Genomic DNA, 17,927 nt, shown 5'->3' on the forward strand with positions numbered 1-17,927 from the left:
CCCAGGCCGTCTCTTAGTCGCTTTCTGGTCCCATTCTCTGTGGAGAGTCTCAGTCATATTGCCTTGTGTATAGGGCTCTGGCGAGCGGTTGCGGAGGGTGATGAAATGAAATAGGATACGGTATCTCCCGGTTATAGAGAAGGGGTCGCTGTGGCCCAGAACGCAGTAACAGCACGATCAAACTTCTTAACTTGAAGAAGCCATGTCTCGGTTTGTTGGTCGCCGTGATGTATCCCTCTTCAACTGGAGTGTGTTTTATCTGGTATAAAAATCAGTCACACGTTGAAACGGGGCAAAGAAAGTTCACGCTGTATGGTTCTGCTGCGTCTTTCGAGGGGCCTCGTTTCCAATTCAAAGACAAAAGCCAGGGACAGAATTACGTGCCCAGTTCAAAGTCGAGTCCCTAGTTGGCCTCCAGTTCGAGCAAGCTTCATCAACGTGTCATTGGATAACTTCTTCAGTTCTTCTATTGTTGCTGCTGAATGTGGCATGCCCCTCGCCAGCTTTGTAGCCATCGGGGTACCTGTCATCTATAAGGGACCTAAAGACTCTCGTTGAAAGAGAGACTTCAGCCAAGCTATGTGAAGACTTACTGGTTGCGGCGTTGATTGTTTTCCTGTTCTTCTTTTTTAGCTTTAGCGGTGTTTTACCCCTCGTCCTGTTAGCATCTCTCGGTCGATAGACGTTCGCATCGTATCTCCACTGTTGACGCAATGCGCGGTTGGCCTTTCTTCTCTTTTCTTCCTGGTCAGCCTTCTAGGAATGAGAGAGCATAGCCGTTATCAGATTGCGGAGGTCTAGGCAGTATATGTACTGAATTGAAACGAGAAATATGCAGTGTACGCAGAAGATTGAAGAGTAACAAACTCTACCACGACGCGGAGGCTGTATATATATATATATATACATGTTCACAGAAAGAGAAGTAGCTTCGTCTCATTGGCCAGGGTTCCTCGCGAGAGGCACAAAGTACTTAGTTCATGTCAAGTTTGGCATAATGTGTCTAGGAATGATTATGCCCAGGTCTTGTGTTTGTGATGCCCTTGAAGTCTACAAAACTAGTCCAACACGGTTTAGAGACCTGACATACATCACGTGAGGTAAAGCGGTCAATGTTGGAGCTGGCGGTGCGTGTTCTGTGGCAACGAGTGTGTGGTCTGACTCCGGACGCTCACGGAGCACTTAAAAGCGGCATCAAAAACATTCATTGAGACCATCCATAGTATGATTAGTATCCCAGAATTGGAGCGAACCAAGGAACTCCGCGATGAAGCTAAGCTTGATTCCCCTGTCATGGGCGGTCAAAAGCATGGCATAAGCAGTCTTAAGCTCAAGCTCTATTTCCAAACCTAGAGAAATCAAAACCGGGAAGAAGGAAAACAAAGCCTCGCGGTCGCGTCTTCAGAAAGATGGTAACCTGGTTCGAGTTGGAACTTGGGAGGCGAAGGGAGAGAGGATGCGCGGCAGGGGGTGGTGGCTCGTGCTCCGCTCAATCACGATCGGCCTGAACCTCAAAGAAAAGCTCCCAGAATGCTTGACCCTTAAGGCCCGCCATTACCCAACTCCAACCTCCCCGGACTCTAGACTTAGAGAAATAATGAACTGCCTACGCGTGGTCTCATTTCTGTCATTAGCTCTCGGAGTCGTGGGCTTTACCCAGCAATGAATGCCTGAACTGCAGGACGCAGTTCCCCCAGTGCAACAGTATGTCGCCGACCCCCGACCGTTTGCTTGCCCCCACTGCTCCCTGCATACGACTTTCCAACCCCCCCAAGCCTCGCGACCTCGTTTTTTGGAGGGAAAGCAGTTCTCTAACACTGGCGTAACTCTAACCTGGTGCTTTTCCAGTGGCATCCCATCACAACATCAAAGCTGGCCCCGTCCAGTCGCCGCCAATGCCCCTCGTGCCCGACGACCCAGCCTCAACGTCGCACCATAACATCTCATCTCCACCAGAGCGCCTAGTCACAAGGAGCACTCCCTCGTCCACCGTCCATAGCCGGGAAACATCCGCCGTCCGAGGACGAGCACTTGATCCTTCCACGCTAGCCCCTGCCACTCTCCAGCCCCAGGGCAATCGCCGCCGCGGTCACTCGCACTCCAAGAGTCCTGAAACGGCATCTGTGCGCCCAAGTCCTGCGAACGATGCCCCGCTGGAACGCAGACCATCAAACTCGTATGGACACCACCGGCAGACCTCGATCGTCCATGGAATTCAGCACTCCCGGAATCCCAGCTTCGCCGCGTCGACCACGTCAACGAGCCCTTTGAGCCCGGAACTCATTGCGAGCCTCAGCCGCAGCGGCGGCGCCGAACAAGAGGTTGCTGGACTTGGGAGGCTGGAATATCCGGATATGCAGATGCTCTCGAGTCACCAGAGCCCGTCGGGGGCCGGGCCCGCGAACCACAACCCACCGGGAATGCTGAGTACAATAGAAGACCGGGATACCGACCATGTGCCTGATAACGCCAGCCCAGTCAGTGTAGCTCACAGAAGAATGAACTCTACCGGAAAATCATGGCGAGAACGCTCCCACAGTCGTTCACACTCCAGACACCTCCAGAGCGAGTCGAAGACCGTTGGTGAATATGCGCTACACCATCTGTTTAATTCCGTGAGTCGAGTCCGCAGTCAGCCCAGGAAATTTCTAATGATTGCTGGTTTCTAACGCGTCTACAAGTTTGTCGGCCAAGCGGACAACAAGATCAACCAGGCGATCATGAAATTAGATAAATCCGATGCTCCGGTAGAAGACGTGTGCGGCCCTGGCGCCGACCCGAAATTCGACCAACTGATATCTGCCCTCGGCCACATTGCTCGCCAGAAGCCCAAGCCATTGATCGATACAATTATGTTCTGGCGAAAGGCCAAAGGTGATGCCGTGCTCGGAGCTAAGCATGCGGCGAGCCAAGTAGGTCGAAGCCAGTCCTTCGCGCGAAAGGCCCTTTCCCGTGCTAACAATCTTTGACCTATTTAGTCAAAACCACCTTCTGAGAATGGCCTACTTCCCCGCCGGAATACCGAGCCAACCCAGACATCCCCCGATACCCTTACTCCTACAAGCCAAAGCACAAACCCGCTCCTTTCGCGACATGATGATATTGCCCTAACCGAGCGACGAGCTACCGTTTCTGTTTATCTGGTCTGTCGGGTTTTGATAGAGATATTCAACCAAAGTACGCTGGAGTCTATAACTGTCGAAATGGCGGATCGGTTGGAAGATATAGTGTTTGGACAACTTAAGACGGTTGACCCGGATCAGATCGCTGCCTCGCCCCTTCGAATGGCCAATTGGAGAATCTACTCGCAACTCCTTGGGATCATGAGCGAAGAGAAATTTACAAGCGTTACGAACCGTTTCCTGCAAGAACTTGATCGTTATCAAAAGGAGGAAACTGCTCGAGGACCATCGAGAGAGGGGGATGCAAGGGCGGAGCTTCTAATCTCTGGCTTGAAACATGTTCGCATCAAAACGAGCCCTGATAAATGGCCTAGATCATGCGACTTCATGAGATCGCTGGCGCGATTATTTGTTAACGCCCATGGCCAACGCATCAAGCAGACCTATTGTAACATATTCGAGAGATTATTGCTTCCCGTCGCAGCCAGTCCGAACTGTGATCTGAACCTTCCCAAGTGGAAAGAGTTCCTCGACCTGGTGCATTCTCGCCTTCCGCATATGTTGACCAAGCCCAGGCACTGGCCTGCAGCCTTCCCGCTTCATGTTCTGCTTCTTTGCTTATCCACAAAGGAAAGTTTCTCGTCTCAATGGCTTTCGGTCATCCAATCTCTTCCAGCCAAGCTGAAAGATCGCCCTACAAGGGGCCCGGCTCTTCAGGCTATGTGCCGCTTAGTGTGGACATACTTTTTCCGCTATTCCGACTCTCCCACAGTGACTCTCCGAAAGGTTGAAGAAGTGGCCAGGATAGCGCTCCCGGCAGGGAAAAGAACATACCTCAGTACTGACCCGGCAGTGGCAGATCCTCTAACCCAGTTAGTACGGATGATAGGATTTAAACACCCTGATGTTTGCTTCCGGAATATCATCTTCCCAATGATCAATTCGGACCACTTCACATCCTCCGGGAGAGACATGAAAATCGAGCAAATGGAACCTGAGAAGATGGTGATTGGAATCCAATCGTTCCTCGCAATCGTTTCGGATCTGGAAACTTGTGATCAGCTATGCCCACCTTTCCCTAGCGGCTCTATTCCCAACCCTTTCACCGACCCTTCGGCCTCAGCGCACCTGTTCCGATCCCACTATCTTGTAGATCCCAAACTTCCCGGCAGCTCAGAATCGCCCGATCAAGAGCCATGTCGCCCTGTTAACACTGCAAGACTCAGCGACAACATAAGGAGTCTTTATGTTCGCTTTTGCGAGATATTGGGAAATATAACAATCTTGTGCGATAATGCATTTGGTGGACAAGCTGCCTTGGACGAGAAATTCGGTGGAACGACGCCCAAGACACCCATCACAGAGGCGTTCAGTTTTGGGCGGCGTGATGATCATATCAACGCGTTGGATCAGAAGCAAGGGTTCTATGATTTGCTTCATGTGGCAGTCCAGGCTCTTCCCCGCTGCTTGTCTGATCATATCCCGTTTAATTCGTTGGTAAACCTGTTGTGCACGGGTACTGCCCACGTTCAACCTAACATCGCCTTCTCTTCTGCCGAATCCCTGAAGGCGATTGCAAGGCAATCACATGCACAGCAAGTGACGATGGGATTTGCAAGATTCATCTTCAATTTTGATGCCAGGTACTCCACAATGTCTGACGAAGGAATGCTTGGGCCAGGACACATTGAGTCGACCTTGAGACTCTATGTTGAACTTTTACGAATCTGGATTGAGGAGATCAAGCAGAAAACCAAATCCACTACCGTGGATTCTGGCGAGAAGAATGGTTCAGTGAGCCGTGCATTACACCTTGATCTCTCTAGTGTCCTAGCTCAAGTCGAGGAAGTCGAATCCCATGGCCTCTTCTTTTTATGCTCTCAGTCACGGAGGGTCCGGTCCTTCGCCATCACGGTACTCCGACTCATCACCGAATTCGATCGTGCTCTAGGGAAAGAGAATACTAGAATCATTAGAATACTCGAGGCTGACTCCCAGCAAATCCTGGACTTGAATGACGAACATCTGACTGTGGCCGAAAGGAGCCGCATCCAAAAAGGAAAACGAAGAAGTGCTTCTCAGAACACTTTGATCGAGATTTGCAGCAGCGAAGTTTCTTACGACTCGACGCTGTGGTCTAAAGTGTTTCCCAATATCGTCCGTGTCAGCTTTGAAACTTGCCCTTTCGCTGTCACCCTTGGACGGGAAATTGTCTGCGCCAGACTCGTCCATATGCACAAAGCCATCACTGCTCTCGCAGAAAGTCCGCAGAACCCCCACTACACCCCCGTTGACACTGCGCAAGCGGCTCGTTCGGCTAGGACAAACACGACCGCCGAAATTCTGATCGAGCAGTGGAAATTATACCTGGTCATGGCGTGCACAACGCTCAATAGTGTCGGGGCACAATCTCAAAGTCAATTAGCCAATGCCCAGCACTCGAGGAAATCGTCGAAGGGTGGGTCACAGTCCGCCGACAAAATTGGCTCTGCTAGGAGTCTCTTTGCGTTCGTGATCCCATTGCTTTCTGCCGAACGTGCCTCTATTCGGAATGCAATCGTGGTCGCGTTGGGGTCTATCAACAAGAACCTTTATCGAACACTGCTCGAGTCATTGCAGTACGCCGTCACAACCTGCAACGAAGAAGCTAAGATCCGGATCGGAATGCACCATCGAACGCCAAGCAGCCCGCGACGAAGCCGCAAGACGGATAGGTTACGTACAGAGGTGACTCACGTGTACAAGCTGACCTCGAAGTTCTTGAAAGAGCCCGAAGTCTATAATGAGGACTGGATCGTTAACAATCTCGTCACATACGCCAAAGATCTGCGGATATTCCTTAGTGATGCAGGCGTTCAAAATGACTGGGAGTTTCAAAGTCTCCGCTTCCACTACTGTGGACTGATGGAAGAACTTTTCGAGGGCGTCAACCGTACCAAAGACCCATCCCGATGGATTCCTTTTGAAGCACGCAAATCTTCGTTTTCACTTATGGAGGATTGGTGCGGTTATTCCCCGAACCAAGCTCAGATATCCCAGCGGGAGGACAATATGCGAAAAATTGCCATTGCTCGACGTCAAGAAGCAGGTGGGGAGCTGCGGGGTGCTTCCGCAGCCATGGAAATTGAAAAAAGGAACTTACGGGCCGCAGCGCTTGGTGCAATGGCATCACTTTGCGTAAGTCACGATATCTTTATATTTAGTTTCTAGAGACTAACACTTCACAGGCGGGTCCAATAAGCATTACTACGGAGAGCGGTTCAGTGCTCCAATTTGATGTTGGACGGATGCTCTCATGGATTGAGATCATTTTTAATACTGTCAGCGATAAATGGCATGCAATTGGCCGACGTGCACTTCAGAATTTGATAATCCACAACAAGGAGCACTCCTACTTGCTGGAGCGGTCAGTTGAGATGTGCTATGTGACAGAGCGGCCAAAATCCTTGGAGAGCTACTTTGAAGTAGTGACCGGAATCCTTATCGAGCACACTGACTATCCGTTGGGCTTCTGGAGGATACTGGGAGCTGTCCTAGTAACCCTGGGTAGCCCGAAGCGGGAAATTCGCATGAAGTCCGCCAAGCTGCTCCGAATTCTCGAGGAGCGTGAGCAGAAGAACTCCCGGCTGCAAGATTTCGATATCAGTATATCTGATAAGACTACGGCGGTCTACAAGCTAGCACAGTTCGAGACATCGAAACGGCTTGCCCAACAGCATTCCGACTTGGCGTTCATCCTCTTCTCTGAGTTCTCTCTGCATTTTAGGAATCTGCGGCCAGACAGCCAACGGAATCTGGTTGCTGCAATCCTTCCCTGGGTGCAGACGATAGAGTTGCAAGTTGATCCTAATGGTGGACCCACGGCCAAATCATACATGCTTCTTGCCAACCTTTTTGAGATTACTATCCGCTCGAGCACTATACTCCCAAACGAGGTCCAAGCTTTATGGCAGGCGTTGGCTACAGGTCCACATGGGGGAAATGTGCAACTCGTGCTGGACTTCGTGATCAGCCTTTGCTTAGAGCGTAAAGAGCAAAACTTCGTGGAATATGCCAAGCAAGTCGTGGTCTTCCTTTCGGGAACGCCTGCAGGGTCGAAAGTAATTGAATTCTTCCTGATGCAAGTCGGTCCCAAAAACATGGTACAAGAAAGAAAGGACATAACTCCTGCACCTCCGGATGTCAAAAATCTACCGTACGTTGCCGATCTCGCAACGGTCCTCCCTGTCGGTAACAAGCAAGCCGGACTGTCCCTGGGCCAGGTTGCGCTCATCTTACTTGTGGATCTCATGGTTGCTCCCGTCACCCTCCCTCTTCCGGACGTGGCCAAACTCCTGCATGTGGTTATCATCCTCTGGGATCATTATACGCTTACCGTGCAGGAGCAAGCCAGGGAAATGCTTGTCCATCTTATCCACGAGTTAATTGCTGCTAAAATCGAGGACAACGAGCCGGCTGGGAGCAGACAGTCGATTGAAGATTTTGTGGAGTGCATTCGCAGAAGCGACCCTAAAGTAGTATGGGAATACGAGGACAATCACGACAAAGAGGATGACGAGGACGACAGCCGCGTCCCACCCTCAATGTCTAGTGTTACCCGCGCGGTTGTTGACTTCTTCAGCCTTGCATATGAGGGCATCACTGACCTGTGGGCCAAAGAAGCCTTGAACTGGGCAACCTCATGTCCAGTTCGACACCTTGCATGCCGCTCTTTCCAGGTCTTCCGCTCAATCTCCACGTCGCTCGACTCTAGAATGCTCGCGGACATGTTGGCTCGGCTATCGAACACCATCGCCGACGAGGAGGCCGACTATAGAACTTTTTCTATGGAAATTCTGACAACCCTCAAGATCATAATCAGCTCGCGAGCACCATCGGATCTGTTACGCTATCCCCAGTTGTTTTGGACTACATGTGCTTGCTTGAACACCATACATGAGACGGAGTTTGTTGAGAGTATTGGCATGCTAGAGAAGTTTATGGATAGGGTCGATATGAGTGACCCAATGGTAGTCACGGAGCTCATCCAGGGCCAGCCACCAAAGTGGGAAAGCGGCTTTGATGGGATTCAAAATCTGGTCTACAAGGGTCTCAAGAGTTCGCAGTCACTTAACCGCACCCTCGACATCCTACATCGGCTTAGCGGCCTTCCGAACAATGATCTCATTGGAGACGGCAGCCGGCTGCTCTTCACCCTCCTGGCGAACCTATCCCATTTTCTCCACCAGTTTGACGCTGATGTGGACGATCCCAAAACTCTTGCTCGCGCAACATTGCTTGCGCGCGTGGCTGAGGGTGAAGGCTGTCCTCGTCTTGCGGCGTCCCTCCTTGGTTTTGCGAATGGGCAATACAAGGCGGAGAATGACTTCTTGAATCATATAATCACTGAGGTCAAGTCGTATTATTTCCCTCACCTGGATGTTCAGAGCCTGACTTTCCTCATGGGTCTGCTTACAAACGCAACCGATTGGTTCCGCCTCAAGGTTATGAAGATACTGTGCGCAGTGATTCCGGAGATCGAGATGCGTCGTTCCGATGTGACAAGCCATGGGCCTGATTTGATATCGCCCCTTCTGCGGCTCCTACAGACTGATCTTTGCCCTCAAGCATTGCAAGTCATGGATCATATCATGACTGTTTCGGGCAACCCAATGGAGCGCCATCATATCCGAATGAGCATGGCATCATCCACATCGTCAAGGGCAATTCGGAAAGAATATGAGCGGATTCAAAGTCTTTACGGCATTCCAGAACCTACAGGGTGGTCCATCCCAATGCCGGCCGCTCAGTCAGGTGTCACGCGACATAATGTTCATGCCGTCTTCTACACATGCGCTGAGGTTGACCGCATGGAGGCACAGGAAACTGCACCGTCTGAAGTTGAATTCCATGCAGATGAGTACAATGACAACTTCTTGACCATGCGAGCCGATACGATGCAATCGATTGAAACGCAGCCAGACGGCAACATGGGCGATATTGTGCAGAAATTAGATAGTTTAGATGACTTTTTCGAAGACACCGAAACGTCTCACCCAACGCTTGATGCCTTGCCGGACATGGCATTGCGTGGCTTCGCAGGAAGTTATGTGGATTCGAACGCGAGTATATACGACCAACAAACTGCACCGATTTTGCGCAAATCTCTGGCACGAACAGCTTCATCCTCCTCGTTTCACAACGGTCTAGTTGACTCTCGCCCTTCAAACATGCGCTTTGACAGCGTTGGAATGCACTCTGCCGGCACACCGACACCTCACTCTTCTACTCAAACGCTACGCCCCGTGTCTCATACCCGTTCTGTTACCTCGCCGGTCAACCATGTGTTTTCCCCACCGGCAGGTCCGCAGTTCTCTACTCCACAGATAGGAGCCCATGAGCCTACTTTCCTCTCCGATGACGAGATAGACGAAGGTTCGTTTGATTTCGATGAACGGCTGGTCGTGCACAAGCACCCGGTGCATCATATGGCCAATCAGCCTCGCAGCGCAACTGATGGATCGTCGTCGCTCGAATCGATGATCCGAAGTGGGATGAGGCGCCTTACGGGCAGTACAGCAGCGAGTAGGGACAAAGAGCGGCAACGTGAGTTTGTCCGTGCTCAGCACCGGGCTCTCGCCCAGACGGCCAATTCACCACGCGTGCCGAAGGTGCCGGCGGAATACCTTGCGGGATCAGCAAGCAACCCAAATTCCCCGGGTTAGCTGTGTGCCGATGGCTGGTTCTGTTGGCTATCTCTCATTTGCTTTTCATTTTCACTTTAGATCACGCCTACCTACATACTCACATTCCAACGAGTGTGATGATGGCTGTGCTGTCAGGGCGTTTTATGAGGATGTGATATTGGAATTATGCATAGTTTCATACCCATGTTTGACCACAATTTAGCGTCTCATAAGAGCTAGCGTCTTTTTTTTTTGCATTATACACATCTATTTGGACATTCTTAGATCGAAATACCAGTTTTCATAGTATTTTGCAAGCAATAACCCTCAAGTAGACATCACGTGACTTTCGGCCCTTCGGTTCGTCGCGCTCCAGGCTTTGCTGTTTCCAGGACTTCCCCGCATGGAGACAGTGGAGGGGCCGTCAACTGGTGGCAGATCATCCTTCTTGGTTGCAGCCCCCGTCCTTTTAACCGATGGAAAGCCTCGGAAATCCGCGGGAATACTCGGCCAGGAACCTCTGCATCACACCTCGGGGATCCTTGCGGGCGATCACGTTACAGCAGCTGGTCTCAATAATATCCTCACAACACAACCCCCCTCACTTATTCCTTTACTCCGCCCACGTTACCTATATCCGCGCCTGCCGTTGAGAATTGATTTCTCCGAACTTCATCTAATAAGTTCTCAATTGATTTCTTATCTGGGGCCCAGAGCATCTGAAAATGAGTGTATCGCGAGCTTTCGTCCTTGCGCGGAGGGGCACTGTTCCCAGGTCATGCCACTCACCTGCACAGCTTTCACGATTTACAAAGGCCTTTTCGACCAGTCTACGCCGAGATGATACCTGGGGATTTATTGGGCTGGGCCAGATGGGTATGCTATCCTGCCTTTATTAGTTTCAATTTCCAATGCTTTCCAAAGCAATTGACCTTGGCTCTGAGTCTGAGCGCTGCTCGCTAACTCTATTCTTGATAGGCTACAACATGGCCAAGAATTTACACGCAAAGATTCCCCCGACGGATACACTCCTGATTCGCGATGTGAATGAAGAATCAACAAACCGTTTTCTTCAAGAGGCTAGCGAGGCTGCGAAGGGTACTGGAGCTAATGTTACTACCCGACCCAAAGTTGAAGTTGCGGATAGTGCTAGAGATCTTGCGGAGAAGTCGGTAAGTTCAACATGTTTTGCTCCTTCAACCGTGGCTGCTCGGAGAGTAGAAACATGCTTTATATCGACCCCATCGGTGTCTCCAGGGCCCGCCCGGAGACAAGCATTTTGCGGTTGGGGATTCAAACAAGTTGAAATTGGTTTTCTAACGTGCTTTATTATTTAGAGCGTGATCATAACCAGTCTTCCGGAGCCCCAGCATGTCAAGGATGTTTTCCATTCCATGCTTCGTCAAGGGACATTGCCGGCACTGGACAAGGAGCGAGTGTTTATTGATACATCGACAATTGATCCGGCTTCCAGCAAGGAGGTCGCAAACTCAATTCATACAACTCAGCAAGGACGATTTGTCGATGCACCAGTTTCTGGCGGCGTTGTGGGAGCCCGCGCCGGTACCCTCTCTTTCATGTTTGGAGCGTCGTCTCAAACAGGAGAACTTGTGGACCGTGTCAAAGCCATTCTGCTTCTCATGGGAAAAAAGGCGTGGCATATGGGTGAAGCCGGAACGGGCGTCTCGGCTAAGCTCGCCAACAACTACATTCTAGCGATTAACAACATTGCGACGGCGGAGGCTATGAACCTTGGGATGCGCTGGGGTCTTAACCCCAAAGCCCTAGCGGAACTGGTCAGTGCTTCCACAGGTCGGTGCTGGCCAATGGACGTGAACAACCCCGTCCCCGGTGTCGTTGAGGGGGCACCCGCGTCGCGCGACTACGAGGGCGGATTCGGGGTCAGTCTTATGAACAAGGACTTGCGGCTTGCTCTTACTGCTGCGAAGGAGTCTGGCTCTCCTCTGGCACTTGCTGAGGTGGCGCAGATCATCTACAGCGTAGTGGAATCGGAGCATCGGGGCAAAGACTTTTCTGTGGTGTACAAATGGCTGCAGGATCAGTCACAACCGCAATGATAGCATCGTATGATCATTTTGGGCGTTCTATCCTTGCAATATTACCCTTCCTTGTTAACTTATATTGTAGGGCTCGATATGTTGTTAGTTATCCAGCCTGTTCCTTTTATTCAGTTCGTTATAGTGCCCTATATTGGATAGCAAGTTACTACTTAGTAGTGGCTTGTAGGATTAACTAGGTGCCTCTGGATATATATGCAGCAGGATTATGCTCGCCGTATTCCTATTGAAGAAACACCATGCATCTGGCACTATGTAGGGACAAGCGATTATTTGATGAAAGACTCTTGTGTTTATGGCGACGCTTCTGTGACCTTCTTCCTCGGCGACGTGAAGGCTGCTCGCAGTTTATTGGTATATATGCACCCCACACTTAACGACATAAACAGACCTGGCGAGGCCTTAACCTTAAGGGCTCAAGCTTTTCCAAGCTTTTTTCTGTTACTCCCACAACTTGGCCTATCTTCAATTTCTGCATTCCTTGTCTTATCCTTCTCCTGGTATCCTTCTATGATTGCCCTCTTTGGAAGTATCACAGCATCATAGAAGCTCCTTCCTCTTCTTGTCCTTTCCCTGCTCCTCTACTGAGGAGAGCTCTTTCCTTTCCTGCATCTTCTCATCCGCTCTCTCTCTCGTTCTTCCTCCGTGTTGTGGCTTTTCTCCATCTCCCCCATCTCTTCCTGCTTTAATCTCTCATTGCTTCTTTCATCAACTTCATCATCTCATCGTCTCTCTTAGCTATTCCACATCCCTCACGTTTCGAGCTTGCTACCGAGTTATCCTCTCTAGCCAGCTTCCGTACCTTATTGCTCTGTTACACTCATCTTGAGGGCTCCAGCCTCTTGTTGACGTTCGTTCATCGTCCGCATTACCACCCACTTCTGTGCTATTCTAGGCTTCATTCATCTCGAGAATCATGTAAGTCTTTCGCTATGAACACAATTGGACACGGGAGCTTCGTGCTAATTGAGCTGCCTAGCTTCTTCTGGCTTGCCAGTATATTTCAGACGCTGGGCTTATCGTCGTGGTATGAGACTTTTTCCTTACTTCCCTCTGGGAAAGGATGCTTGCACCTTCTATTCACCTGTTTATCCCCACTTGCTCTGGTGTATTCACTCTATTTCCCTTATCACTCGCTTTCTAGGATCACACAATTCGCTTCGGCCGTAGTTTCCCTATTCCCACCTACCCTGTGTTCTGAGAATTGTACTAAACTTGCCGCAGAACCGTTATCTCAGGTACCAAGCGATGACTACTCAGACTCAACAGCAAACTGCCCCCGACTCCGGTCAGATTCAAGCTGGCCACAACGGACAGTTTACCCATAACAACCGTAGTGCATACGGACCAAGCCATCAGCAAGGCAACCGCCCTGACCTGGCTTCACTTTTTAGTGGTATGAACATCCAGAACCAAGGCCCCGGTGGCAAGTACAATACCCTCAAGGGAGGCTTGCCAGTTGCCATGCCTCCTCCTTTGGAGCTCTCCGGGCCTCGTTCCTACAACAACCAGCTTGTCCTTCTGCCCAATGGTAGTGTTTTCCCAGGAATGCCTCCCGTCTCTCCAGTCTCCCCATACTCCCAATCTGCGATTCCTGGACATGATCAGGTGGGCCAAATCCCGTATATGCCGAACGCCATGTATCCAGGCCTCGCACCTGGTTGCATCCCGGCGCCTATGCAAGGCTACCCCTTCCCTTATCCTCTGATGAACTGCGACATGCAGGATCCAACTGGTCATAAACGAAACCACTGGATGGCTAACGATGACCAGAAGGCAGCAGGCCACTCAATGTCTGATGGTGGCACCCAAAGTGACTATTATGGTGCTATGACCAACCTCGATAGTTCTGGATTTTCGAACTATACGATGAACAATCTTCCCCAGGGAGGGCAGGCCAACTTGCAATTCCAGATGATGAAGACACCTACTGGATACATCCTGCAGGATCTCGAGAGCCTGGTCCAGCAGGAGCCTGCAATTCCCCGAGCTGTTCCTGCTATGTGGACCAATCCCACTGACCTCACCCTTGCCAAGTGCCTGGAGAATCGCGAGGGGATAACCAATGTCTACATCCGAGGCTTCCTTCCGGAGACCACTGACGAGATGTTGCATGCTTACGCCGGCCGCTTCGGTAAGATTGACCGTTGTAAGGCAATTGTGGACTTGGATACTGGTCTTTGCAAAGGGTTTGTCCTCTTCTCCCCAGAAATATGCTGACATTCACTGACTGTTTTCCAAGCTTTGGATTTGTCCAGTACTATAATTTCGAGTCTTGTGAGAATTGCATTCGAGGATTTTTCTACCTTGGCTACCAAGCCAGCTTTGCCCAGGTATGTATAGACCGTCAGGTTTAATGGTCTACCTAGTATTGACAAGTACAGAAATCTCGCAACTCGCGCCTAAAGGATCTTGAGGATAGGTCGTCCACCAACATCTACTGCACCAACATTCCAATTGATTGGACCGAGGCCGTACGTCAAACGTTTTGCTCCTTTGTCTCATCGTAGCTAACATGCTCCCACGAAGGACCTTCGTCGCCACTTTGAGCCGTACCGTGTAGTCTCGGAAAAGATCAGCCGTGACGAAAAAACCGGGGTTAGCAAGGAGGTTGGCTTTGCACGGTTGGTGACCAAGAGATTTCCCATCTTCCCGATTCTATGCCGACTAACTGTTCTAGTTTTGAAACGCGCGAAATCGCTGAACAAGTCCTATGCGAGTACCATAATGTGGTCGCAGAGGATGAGGTTAAACTACTCCTTCGATTCGCCGATACTAAGGCCCAGAAGCTTCTCAAGCAGCAAAGCAACGAGCGTCGCGCGTATCGTGCTGGAGAGTACAATTATTCCGTTGAGGTTGTTCAAGGGTCGACTCCATCTCCATCCATCCATCGCCTCCAGCAGGCTGTTTCACACATCAGCCCTAGCTCTCAAGTTAGCTATGTGTCTCCAGTTGGAGTCGGCTCTAGTTGGACCCCAGCAACATCTATTTCTCCATCGTAAGTGTTGGGCCCCTCCCAGGAATTTGTCAATCATGCTAATGGTTCAAGCAGGGTTCCCTTGTCGAAGAATCCAGCGGGGAACATGCGGTTCAACTCGTGGTCTTCCAAGAACAGTCCCGCGCCTGGTGAAAACACCCCTATGTACCGTGGCCGACTTGGCTTTTCCAATCGTCACAATTGGACTGATAACGCATCTGGCGGTTCTTCCAAGACTGCTCTCCCAAGCACCCCTTGTGCCGAACCTCGTTCAGAGAGGTCTAGCCCCCATAAGGAGAACGTCAAGGCTGGATCCTTGTCCCCCATGTCGTCGCGCAGGGAGATCATCGTGAACTCTCCGCGATCCGTGATGTAGCGCAACAGGTTTTCAACATCTGTCGCCGCGCCGTTTGGATTCCGAGGCTATGGATGCCCAAATTAGGTGCCTACGACATTCGTCTCTGCTGTTTCCTTCCAGAGGTCACGAAGGGTGAGAAGCATGAGACAACAGGAGATTCAACCACCACAAAAAAACATGACCTACGGTATTCTTTTTAGCTTTCTGCACAACATGCCCGGAAGTTTACATCTGTTACCGCTGGTTTCCATATCACGCCTATTTCTCTCCTATTGTTCCGCTATCTCTTCCTTGACCGCTATTCTGGACTTCTTGAGCTTTTGACGTGCTGTATGAGAGTATCTGTTCTTGATTTCTTGACGACATCCGAGGTTCGACGAACCGAAAATGATTTCATTCAGGATTCGCATGTGTTAACAGTTTGTTTTTTTGATGGAGGACTGAAGATGGCGAAAGCAAGATGCTGTTATTTTCTGTATCTGTCTAGCAGTGTATTCTCGATTTCTTCCCAGCAAAACAGGCTGCTTAGTCTAGCATTAATGAAAATGTTGCAGCAAAAGCAGTGCTTCTATCGTAAATGTTGAAGCTTGGCAGAAGTTTTGATTCGTTCGGCATGAAAAGGACTGGATGTGGATGTGTAATTTGAGGAACAGAGGTGAGCAAGTATTATTTCGAGTCATCAATTCTTTTCGACGTAATAGTCTGCTGTCTCTAGCAATGATTAAGAATGCAGTAGCAAGTGGGCAATGCCGAACAAAACGCCGAAGCTGTATGAGGTCTATGGATCACGATTGGCATGAATAGCAGGGGTGTCTGAGCAATATATATATATCTCTAAACGAACAAATCCATCAATTTTCTTCCTCAATGGCGGCCTGACCGCTCCAAGTCGTCGTCTGTGAGTTCATACGCAGGCCTATATTCCTCCTTCACCGGATCCCATAGACTTGGGTTCGGATGCGTATTTGAGAGCCCGCCCAGGCTCGTGTAACCTTTATCATAGAGGGAGCAGTACTCCAGTTGAAGGTGGCGAAGGAACGCCCAGATTTCAGCGTAACGCCAGTCAACAACGGGGTGAATGCGCATAAAATCGGGCCAGCCGCTGTCTGTTGGGTCGAAGTTCGTCAAGTTGGTGCCATGCGGGTCCGTCCGCCTCATGCCGACAAAGATAGCCTTCACCGAGGGATTCTTGTCCAGGTAGTCCTCAAACCCCGATCTAAGAGTTGTCTGCGCGTTCTTTGTATACCTCGCGAGGTCTAAATGGTAGATCTGTTTTGACCAGTTGACAAAGTCCTCCATTTCCGTGAAAGGGTCGGCCTCGGCGACGTACATTGCGGGGATTAAGGGGCGCTTTATTTCATCGATTGGGAGCTTCGAGTTGAGCGCGGCGAGGAAAAGAATGAGTAAGACGAGGCAGTCTTTCCCGCCATTATAAGAGAGAGCGATTTCGTCGAGGGAGTATTTTTGGAGTGAGTCGTCGATGATGTTGAGGGAGGTGCGGGCTCGGGTCTGGACACGGGCGAGGAGGGAATTGGGCTCGTGAAATTCGGCGAGAAAGGCTTGCACTCGCGTGTGGCAGGACGTTATTACAGACGTGAGGGATGTTGCGTGCTGTGATGGTATTGACTGTGGGAGGTATGAATGTGGTTGTGGCTCGGCTGTAGATGACATCGTGTCGGCGGCTGTGGATGCGCGAGGTTGTAAGGGAACAGGGTCGACGGAGGCTGCGGAAGGGGGTGTCATATCAATTGAGCGGGCGTTCAGGACATGGACGCAGTGTTGATTAAGACTTAGAAAGAGGGAGGAAAGAGGGAGTTGGAGTCCGCTCGGGGAGTTGGGGAGTTGGGGAGAATGTTCTGGTCTGAATCTCCGCCCCGCCCTCCCCGCAGTCCGAGGCTGTTGTTCTGCTTTCTGACCGCTTCCAACATTGGACATACTTGGGGTATACATTCCATTAACTGGCCAGTCCATGTGATATTATAGCGTCTCTAAGCCAAAGCAGACATCTCTGGGGGTGAATGGATATCCAGAAATTGTTAAACTGCCGATGTCGATTAGATTCTATTAATATTTGCTAAAACTAACTTATCTTGCCTTTTCTTTTTACTATAGGCTATAGCAGGTTACTTAGGCTTCCGGCGTCCTTGGGTCTGAGAAAAGTCAAGTGGGATTTGTTGCATTTTCGGTTCTGGGCATTTATATACATTTGTTGCTGTGTTTTAAGCTTAAGCCTCGGGACAGGCCACCATCTGTCTCCGCCATGACAAGGTAACTTGAATTCTTCACAAAATCCATCCACCGTCTTTCTTCTTTTTTCTTGCAATCACCAGATACTGTATGCCCTGTCGGAAAGCCATCTAGCAACAATCATAAAGGGGGGCCAACGGCGGTTAAAGAAGATTTCTCAATCTTACTCGTTTCTGAAATCGCTATTCGGGCTCCATATTCACCATTGTTTCCAAGAGCCTTAGGGGCAACCAGATGTGAGATTCTACAGGACTTGCTGCTCCAGTCCATCGTCCTGCTGTACGCCGTAACTCTACCTATCGACCTCCTTTCCTATCAAAGTCCACGAACCAATGTCGTTAGACAAGTCATATTGGCACTGCCTGCCTGCAGAGATCCGCCTCTTGGTCCTGGAAGCCTTACCACAGGCCAATTGTAGCCTGGCTGGCTTCGCTACAGTGTCGCGAGAGTGGCAGAACATCATCGAGCGGCACAATTTTG

At 50.4% G+C, this 17,927-nt stretch overlaps 5 protein-coding genes across 5 annotated transcripts; 4 read left to right on the plus strand and 1 right to left on the minus strand.

Moving 5' to 3' along the window:
• Nucleotides 1–1,895: 1,895 nt before the first annotated feature.
• Nucleotides 1,896–9,826, plus strand: TAO3 (putative cell morphogenesis protein (PAG1); the record flags this gene model as incomplete). Its single annotated transcript, XM_041697586.1, has 4 exons — nucleotides 1,896–2,615; nucleotides 2,682–2,912; nucleotides 2,979–6,299; nucleotides 6,350–9,826. 4 exons carry the CDS (start codon nucleotides 1,896–1,898, stop codon nucleotides 9,824–9,826), a joined length of 7,749 nt encoding a protein of 2,582 aa, XP_041550856.1.
• Nucleotides 9,827–10,512: 686 nt separating this feature from the next.
• On the plus strand, nucleotides 10,513–11,865 carry APUU_11491S (uncharacterized protein; the record flags this gene model as incomplete). Its single annotated transcript, XM_041697587.1, has 3 exons — nucleotides 10,513–10,663; nucleotides 10,766–10,959; nucleotides 11,125–11,865. The coding sequence occupies 3 exons, from the start codon at nucleotides 10,513–10,515 to the stop codon at nucleotides 11,863–11,865; spliced, it is 1,086 nt and encodes a 361-aa protein (XP_041550857.1).
• A 195-nt stretch (nucleotides 11,866–12,060) lies between these two features.
• On the plus strand, nucleotides 12,061–12,411 carry APUU_11492S (uncharacterized protein; the record flags this gene model as incomplete). The annotated part of the gene is made up of 1 exon (XM_041697588.1): nucleotides 12,061–12,411. The coding sequence occupies one exon, from the start codon at nucleotides 12,061–12,063 to the stop codon at nucleotides 12,409–12,411; it is 351 nt and encodes a 116-aa protein (XP_041550858.1).
• A 702-nt stretch (nucleotides 12,412–13,113) lies between these two features.
• APUU_11493S (putative RNA binding protein MSSP-2) lies at nucleotides 13,114–15,218 on the plus strand (the record flags this gene model as incomplete). The annotated part of the gene is made up of 6 exons (XM_041697589.1): nucleotides 13,114–14,054; nucleotides 14,108–14,198; nucleotides 14,250–14,339; nucleotides 14,395–14,489; nucleotides 14,546–14,863; nucleotides 14,915–15,218. The coding sequence occupies 6 exons, from the start codon at nucleotides 13,114–13,116 to the stop codon at nucleotides 15,216–15,218; spliced, it is 1,839 nt and encodes a 612-aa protein (XP_041550859.1).
• An 846-nt stretch (nucleotides 15,219–16,064) lies between these two features.
• Nucleotides 16,065–17,135, minus strand: APUU_11494A (FAD synthase; the record flags this gene model as incomplete). Its single annotated transcript, XM_041697590.1, has 1 exon — nucleotides 16,065–17,135. One exon carries the CDS (start codon nucleotides 17,133–17,135, stop codon nucleotides 16,065–16,067), a length of 1,071 nt encoding a protein of 356 aa, XP_041550860.1.
• Nucleotides 17,136–17,927: the final 792 nt, after the last annotated feature.

The sequence above is a fragment of the Aspergillus puulaauensis genome, chromosome 1 (genome assembly GCF_016861865.1).
Source record: "Aspergillus puulaauensis MK2 DNA, chromosome 1, nearly complete sequence".
In the NCBI taxonomy this organism is placed as follows: domain Eukaryota; kingdom Fungi; phylum Ascomycota; class Eurotiomycetes; order Eurotiales; family Aspergillaceae; genus Aspergillus; species Aspergillus puulaauensis.